The sequence below is a fragment of the Haemaphysalis longicornis genome, unplaced genomic scaffold, assembly GCF_048455015.1.
Source record: "Haemaphysalis longicornis isolate Haplotype H1 unplaced genomic scaffold, Haemaphysalis longicornis Haplotype H1 scaffold_9, whole genome shotgun sequence".
Lineage (NCBI taxonomy): Eukaryota > Metazoa > Arthropoda > Arachnida > Ixodida > Ixodidae > Haemaphysalis > Haemaphysalis longicornis.
In genome coordinates this window covers 170,923,279-170,932,044 of record NW_027526460.1, presented here as the reverse complement: position 1 = coordinate 170,932,044, position 8,766 = coordinate 170,923,279, and the positions used below count along the sequence as shown (strand labels likewise).

At 50.3% G+C, this 8,766-nt stretch overlaps 1 protein-coding gene across 2 annotated transcripts in view; it reads left to right on the top strand.

Annotated features, from left to right (window-relative positions):
* Positions 1 to 5,975: 5,975 nt before the first annotated feature.
* LOC144152594 (uncharacterized) overlaps positions 5,976 to 8,766 on the top strand; it is a 175,170-nt gene continuing 172,379 nt past the window's right edge. For both annotated transcript variants that reach the window (XM_077683912.1, XM_077683911.1), the window contains exon 1: positions 5,976 to 6,144. In XM_077683912.1, the coding sequence (XP_077540038.1) occupies positions 6,003 to 6,144 (142 nt within the window). In that variant the 5' untranslated portion in view covers positions 5,976 to 6,002. The remainder of the gene's footprint in view (positions 6,145 to 8,766) is intronic.

Here is an 8,766-nt window from a genome sequence, read left to right as displayed (position 1 = left end):
AGCGGGGCGTGATATTAAGTTGCAATAATAAATTACCTTTATGACGGACACAGACAGAAACACTGACAGGCCAACATTGTCGCGCTCAAGTGGCCAACGAAAGGCTATCGTCTTTAAAACCAGCTGGAAAGAGACGCTTCCGCCACTGTTGCGCATTCTGCGAATATTGCGCAACCGTAGCCCTCGTAACCACCGCCAGCCCGCAAAGTAAGAGATAAACAGAAAGACGAAAACCGGCTACCGCGGGAAAAGCCAAAGACGGAGGCCCGCCGCTAGAAAGGGACAGGACAGGGGCACTACGCGTCGTTGTGTCTATTTCCGTTAACAGCCCGGTCAAAACCCACACGGGTCTGACCTTAATCACCAATTTTTGTATGCCTGCGTGTGCGGTTAACCAGAGCGCCCGACACAAATTTGCTGCACCTGGCGACGCGCCGACGGTAGGCCCGATTCGCGCCTCGGTCAAACAGCCCGCGGTAGACGTGCCGCGGCAGACGTGCCACCTTGGCCGCACACGGCGCCACCGAGTCCACTCTCCTTTTCCCATCGAGACGGCCGCACCAAATCATGCCTGGGACGACCGGCCCGAAAAAGACACGCAGCGAGTAGACCCTGGAGGCGGCACCTGTCCTGTCGTGGCTCGGCTGACGCAATCACTTCGCCTTCAAACTGCGGCCAGTGATAGTCCTGAATGGAAAGATTCGAACTGCACGTAGCTGCGGCAGAACCGCGGGGTATAAAACCAGCCCTGAAGCAGCGGCTGTACGGCGGCATTTCATCGGGGGCATTGAGTTGAGAAGTGCTATCACATTTGTGCGAACGGTGTAACGCTCTTGCTACCTTTGTATATATTGCATATAAATGCAGCTTAAAATCACCATCGGCTCGACAACTTCATCACTCTGCTCTGCGGTGCGTCGATGGCGGACTGAGCAGGGCAACGTCGCAACAGTGGCGACCGAGATGGAATGGCCCAGTCCCAGCAGTGTGTGTGTGTGTGTTCGGGAGAGGGGGGGAGGGGCGTGGATAGGGTATCGCTCGTATTCCAGGGTCGCAGGGCACTCAGTTGCAGCCGGTGCTTGGCAGCCGTTACAGCAGTATCGAACTGCTCTGCCATGCTTCGTGTACGCGAGAACAAAGTTTGTAGACGCGTTTTTCGGAGGTGTGATAGCTTGCACTGACGTCACTATATTGTCATGTTGGTGGGTTAGTTGCACAGTGGAAATCTGCAGCTCTTATCTTGAGCAGCGCGGATGAAGCTGACAGCGATTGGTCAAAAAGTGCGGTGACGTCGTTATGTGCAATCCACATGTTTTACGAGACGTTCCAAGACGCGAGCTCAAGCGACAATCCCGGTGTCTCGCCTTGGCGTTCATCATTTCAAAACGATTCCTTCACGAGGCCTTCCACAGTGCGAGCTTAAACTCGGCAGTAGTTGCTAGCGAGGGGTGGTCGCCCCGCCTGTAAACAGTACTGAAGGTAGGGGAGTAACAACAACCAAAATTCACCGTCTTCGTCAGCGCCCTGATTACACGGTGGCATAAACGAGAAGCAGCGAATGGGGTTGCCACTCCAAAGTAAAGCCATGCGAAAGCAAAACGCTCCTCCAGCGGCAGAGCTCTTCGACAAAATATGCGAGGATAATCAAAGTGTCGCACGCGTTTAACTGGATATTATGATGTCCGATTCACAACTCACAAACGTGTGTAGGTGTACCCGGATATTTTATTTCTATTGCTGCGGCAAATTCCACCGCCGCGCTTGCACGGTGGGGCTGTATGCTCACTTGTAAATGGCACTACACGAGACCATATTATTAGCGAACCTGAGCAAAATGTTTCAAAACGGGAACCTAATAAAACCATTTGGGCACACGTACATCAGCGAAACTGCCGCTTGAATACGCACAGCGGAATGATGCGGACAATTTCGGTGAGACAAACGTTACAAACCACGCAGTCGGTTTGACGCGAGTTACGTAAATTAACTGCGACTGTTGAAATGAGCGGTTCGGCTCACGAAACGACCACACTGCGTGACAAGTGTCTACGCAAAATTCTGAAGACCGAAAAAGGGGGACTTCAGTACACCTAGTGCGTGCTATTGTTAGCAGCCTCCACCGACTCTCCCCTAAAACAACTGGAAGGGAGCAAGCGCAATGAAGCCGCCACGCGTTCACAGGCCGCGTCAACAAAAATAACTCCGGCAATCAACAAGTGCCATAGGAGCAGAGCAACTGCGGCCGCGTTTCACGCCGGGCCCTCACTCCCTCTTTTTTCCCTCTTCACCGTGACCTCTTTCCGAGCGGCTGCCGAGAAACGATTGCAGCGCCAAACAGGGACCGGGAAAGGAGAGAGAGAGAGAGAGAGAGAGAGAGAGAGAGAGAGAGATAAACGCCTGTGTCCAAAGGACTGCTCTGCTTCTTGGTTAGGTTGCAGGGACTATTGTCCTGGCTATCTATATTCCTGGCGTGTTTTAACGTGGTGCACCAGCGTGGTCCAATAGAGCTCTTCAAGCTCCTTAGGGGGTGTGACCCATGCCTCCCAGCAAGTATTGCGCTTTGTGGCAGGAATTGGTTGCTGGGAAGATTTCAGGGTGCTTTGTATGTTTGGGCATGTCCAGAGGGTGTGTTCATTTTTGGGGTATTGGTCGCAGTGTGAGCATTTTGGTGTGCCTGACAGGGAGGTGCAGTTTTCGTTTTCTAATTTTACCATCCTTGACAGTTAAGCTGAACAGCGGCAGCGCTAACTGTTTGCGACTCGTACAAGCGCGTCCGGACTCGAGCTCGTGATAAAACTTGTTTGCACTTCTGTACTCACGAGTGGATATACTCAAGAGTGCAGGCACTCGCAAAACCAGTGTTCATGAGTATTGTACTTATGAGTACTGTGTACTCATGAGTACTGTGTACTCACGAGTACTGTGTGCTCCTGAGTACTCATAATCCTGAGTACTCATACTCATGAATACTGTACTCATGAGTACCCATACTCATGAGTAGTGCACTCATGAGTACTGTACTCACGAGTGCTGAACTTACCCCTGTACTCACTTTTTTTTCTGGGTTCAGTTTGAGTACAAAGGAGTACAAATGAGTGTACTCACGAGTGAGTACGCCGACCTATGGTCGCTAGGGGGGGATTTCAGTGGTGCCCCTACAGGCCGCGGTCGAGGCGTATACGCGGATATCGCCGCTGGTGGCGTCAAAGCAAGGCAACGGGCGCCAAAGGGCTGCACGCTAAAACAGCTGAAACTGCAGCTCAGAATTTTAGCCATTCCAGTGCTGAAATGGCGTCGCAAATCAGGCCCCCCGCGGAACCAAGGTTTCGATTGCAGCATTGATTCATGTTATTTCAGTGAGGGAGAGCTAACGATTTCAGCCAACCACTTTCTCTTGATCATGGTCAAGGATCGGAGCGATGAGAACGCCGACATCGTCGCTCTGTGTGTGCAAACGTCAGGGTTGCTGGGGAACCGCATCGCATTTCGTTCAAGATGAGCTGTCCTCGTAGCGAGCCAAAAATCGTGGAAGGTGAGTGCTCGCGTAGCAGGGCTGTCAGAGAAATGCATGCACATTGCAGTGGCTCTCACTCGCTGGTATACGTAAGTTGTGAAGTTTTAACTACCGCTGTTGGGGCTGGGATAAAGGTTCGCCGTAGCCCAGTGAATGATGATCTGGCGCGAGCGCAAACAGCAGAAAAATATTAATGGGAAGGGGCAGGGAAAAAAGAAAACTTTGGGTTTCCTTGCTAGTTAAATAGTTTACCCTCCCTCCTTATCCTCCTATCTTTACGCTAGAAGTAATGTTGTGAGGCGCGTTTAAAAGCGGCGCCCTGCGTCTGGCTAAACTATAGAAAAAACAGGGCTTGAAAGGAACCCGCGACGACCGTTTTTTGCACAGTTTTTTAGGTTGTGCCCGATATTATGCGTTGTCGAACTACATCAATTAATTAGTGTGCTTGGTCGTCTTTTCGGACTCGGATTTTCGGGTGGTGGCGAAAATCGGAAACGCAGGATATTCGAGTCATGTACGTTCAGCTTGCCAATTTCTGTTGTATCGAGAGGAAGTAGTGTCGGTGCTTCTTTATTACGAGCGGAGAAATAGATGGCAATAGGAGTAATATTTAAAACTACCCTCCAGATCACATAGCATTATTAAGGACTGCAGCAAGTATTGTACATGGTGCGTCAGTTCGAAAATGCTGCTCCGATTTTTTTTGCTCACTGTTGTGATGCCTGCCTTCGGCTGTTCGAAATAACCATAGTAATTTATGTCACATTCTGGTTGTTTTGAATTATTAGAAATGACTACACTGGTAATTTATAATATTATTTCACTAAAACTAAAGAATGAGTCAGTTCTATTCTCGTGTTTTATCTACATATAGTTGACTTCCATTATTTTACGTTATGCATAACTCAGCACACTGAAGGGTCCCGTATTCCATATGAAAAAAAGTTTAGATACTCATCCACAGCCTATTTTATCGCTAACTGGCAGCTAAGGCCTGTTCAGACCTATGCCCATTGCGCAACACTGCAAAAAGTAATCATCCTGAGAGACCGAAAGCCAGAGAAAATTGAACAATTGTGTCTTCAGTAGGCCTTCAATGCTTCTCGCACAAATCCCTCCTCGGAACAACCTCACACAGAATCCCACATTCACGTTAACCTGACCACGACATCGTCCCTCACGTCTCTGTCCAAGTGCTCGGCCTCACCGTTTAGGCCAACCGGGTCAACAAGACCACTCTATCTAAACTCCAATGCCACGTCTCTATCTAAACCACTCTATCCAAACACTCAACATCCTACAAAAATCACCACAGGGCGCAGTAGCATGTCTGAATCGGAACTCTCGCAACTTCTTCATTCCTTCGTACTTTCTCGCTTTACCTTTCACCTCTCCTACTGCAAGCTCACCGCCCTGGACGAAACCAAATTAGACCTCCCAGCAGCCCACCACCTGGCTGTTATGCCTGTGCATTCACAGTACCCTCCGCATCGCCCAGATGGTCAGGCCGTCGCACGCGCAGCACGGCCGTGCCTTTCTTACAGAGGCCCATCACACTCACCTATGACCTTATTCTATATCTCTCTCTCTCTCTCTCCGCTGATCATCCTCCGCATGTACATCCACTCCCGCGAAATATCCGGTGTGCCTCCAGTAGCCTGTAGGTTACTGGGAGCTTCTCCGTTCAAAACTTGCAAATGAGAAAGGGGGACTGCCTGAAGTTTCCGCTGACTAGCATCTTGCGAGTGAACTTGGGGCGGGTGTTTTCGAGCCTGGTCAGTGTAGCATATGTAAAAGTAAGTTACAGTGTATTGACGAAAGCCCTCTGCTCGGCAAGGTCCCGGAGCTCACTGCCTGAAAAGCCCACAAGGATCCCGTCGGTCCGACCTGGGCCCAAGGTCATGGATCCACCATTCAAGGGGTTCACCTTCAGATGCGGGGCCGGGTTCGCGATGAGTATTAGCGCAGAACAGACAAAACCATGACAGGAAAGGCGTACGGCACTGGCCTCCCGTCCTCCATCCCCATCTGCTGTTGTTTGTGCGTTCTGAGTCATCTTTTATTACGAATGCTATAAACCAAATTACCGAGCAGCAACGTTTATTAGGCTATGTCTCGATATGACTATTATAAAGGAGTCGCGGTCTGTTATCAACCGTCGCTTCACGTGCCCCGTTAAGGGACGCTCTATTAACAAATTTTTGAAGCAAGTGTTCGTCAGAAGTGAGGACAAAAATAATTGCGCAGCCTTTGTTGCATGCCTGGTGCCTTTCATCACGTCACCGAAGTGCTGGTTTACGCAAAGCGCGTTTGAAACGCTGGGCTACCAGGGTTTGTCCAGCGGTCCGGGAAAGCGCAATTGTTGCCCCATCTGGCCCCTAAAGATTTCGTTGCGTGCGAACACACGGCCGAAGCACCTCGGCACGGTTAAAAAGCTTGCGATTCGTAGTCGAACCCCTCTGTGCGCTGCGAGCTTGACTTGATTGCCATGGCATGGTGCCAGCTCTACTTGCGTTCCAACTTGTGGCTCTTAGTGTGCCTCGGCTATGTGGCTGGATCGTTTCTGCTCAAGTGCGACCACCTTAAGCACGAAGGAAGGAGACACGAGGAGAAGAGAATGCGTTCTTCAGGTACGTTCCTTTCATAGGGGAATATTTTTTCTGACTGGGTTCATATTTTCAATCTATACAAGGTCATGAAGATTTTGTAGTCATGGAGATTCGTTATGTCATGGAGATGCGTTAGGCCGAAGGCTTCGGGCCCCGGAGTCTACCCATCACTCTAGTGCGACGTCTGACGGGAGAGCGACCTGGGGAGCGGGCGAGACGAAAAGAAGCGGTAGGCAGAAGGCAGGGGAGCTTAGGACTCCGGAGTCTAGCAATCGCTCGAGTGCGACGTCTGACCACTCGTCTCCACACTTAAGCCAACCGACGTCCAGCCATCGTATGAGGCCGAGTCAAAGCAGCTTCATCGCGGTGGGGCCTTCGTTCAAGCCCGAGCCGGAGAAGCCTCATCGCTGCGTACGCCAACTGTTCGTTCGAGCCCGCGCAAGAACAGCCTCATTGCGGCGGACCCTTCGTTCTAGCCCGAGACACTGCAGTGTGACTGCGGCGAGCGTGACGCTCTACCTACAAGCCCGTGCCGCACCAGGCCGAAGCAGCCCAGCGACGCAAAGCCGTAAGCGAGATCGGGCCAGTTGATCCTATTAAATATTGTGTAAGATCTTCCATGTGTCTGTGCCTCCATCTCCTCATGCCCAGTGGGGACCCAGAGTCACGCTGAGAATCACCGACCATCACAGCTATTCAACACAGAAATTTGGGCTAGTTGGTGGTAGGACTTCGACATGGCAAAAACGCACTAGACGGGGACGGAAGAAGAGACAGTGACACAAAAATATCCCTCGTCCAGTATCCCTTTTTTTCCCCTCTGTTCCCGTTTAGTGTGCTTTTTACTGTATCGAAGTGATGAGCCACCTGCAACTAATATTGCAAGGAGGGCACTGTCGACACCTGGCGCACACTTTTTGGTATCTTAGCAATACTTCGGTATCTTACTGATAGTCTGCTACCTCAGACGGGTAGCAGAGCATCAGTTTTGAAGCTGAAGCACCTGAAACGTACCGAAGTTCTGGACTGATGCTCTCACCAGCCAAACCCCACTGTGGAATCGGGAAAAAACGTTTTTAAACTAAATTATTTCGTCGCAGACCAATAAATGGGCTACACTGCTAGGCAAAAAGGAATAAAAGTTTGTCTTTTGGGGGACTAATGCCTTTGCCACAATCAAACCTTTAATGGGGACTAAGTGTGAGTGGACGAACGGTTAGTCCGCCACCCGGTTTGTCCGCTGCGATAACTGGGCATCCCAGGCCGGGTAAACAAAAAAATTCCCCGCATTTCCCCGAGGGGAAGAATGTGAAAGTGCGAATGCACGAGTTGAATTTGCGCGGTTCGGTAATGTTTGCGAAAGAGAGATCACACACACACACACAACTACAAAGAAAGAAAGATGCATTTATTCACAGACGCCTATTTGTGTTGTCGTTGTACTTGATTGCTAGAGCGGATCTCAGCTTTGGAATTTCGTGTCAGTACTCCTTTAAGCGGGTGCATTAGCCCTTCTCACGCCCGATTCCTGGCCAATCCCCCACGTGGGTATGTGTCATGTCAGCAGGAACAACAACAAGAATGAGCCATGGGGACGCGGCCAAGCAGCGCGCGCCCATCTCCCCCCGTTGCTAGGGAAGACGAGGAGCGCGCGCACCCGCAGCTGTTGCTATGCGGACTACGGCGGCGGACGATTCAGGCTCGCTTAAGAAGTGCATTCGCACTTAAAATAACTAGGGCAATCAACCCGTGCCACAAGAGCAGACCAACTACGACGCGTTGCCCGCCCGGACGTCACCCCCTCTTTTTTCCCTTTTTTACCGTCCCCCCTTAGCGAGCGACCGCCAAAAAACGCTAACGCCTAGCAGGGACCGGGAAAGGAGCGGGGCGCAGTTTTCGTTGTTTGATTTTGCCATCCTTGAATGTTAAGTAGCACAGCGGCACCAATAAATGTTTTCGACTCGTACATGCGCTTTCGGACTCGAGTTAGTGATAACATTGGTTTGCACTACTGTACTCATGAGAGCAGTCGCACCCACTCGCAAATACAGTACTCATGAGTATTGTGGTCATGAGTACAATATATTTGAGAGTACTGTACTCATGAGGACTGTGTACTTGTAAGTACTGTTTACTCATGAGTACAGTACTCGTGAGTACTGTACTGATACATTACTCATGAGTAATGTGTACTTATACATTACTCATGAGTAAGGTATACTCACAAGTACTGTAATCATGAATACTCATACTCATGAGTACTGTACTAATCAGTACTTCACTTACATCTGTAATAACTCGTCATCATGCTCACCTTTTTAATCGGGGTGTGTACTCACTCATCGTCGTACTCACTCGAGAGTTTGAGTACAAATAGTGTACTCACGACTGAGTACGCTGACCTATGAATCCAGGACGTCATGGGAAGTCTACTCCAAACTCTACCTCGACGCTGCAGAGCCCGGGCGACAGGGTCGTTTTAGCAGCAGCTCAATACAGTAGCACGGGCAGTGACATCACACATGTCACGTGGGGCGCTGTGCAGTGAAGCGTTTGGAAACACGCATCCAAGACGGCCCGCTGTATCTGGAGGCGTGAGCCAAGTGCCAGACGCCTGATTTTTTTTTCTAACCGTAAAATTGA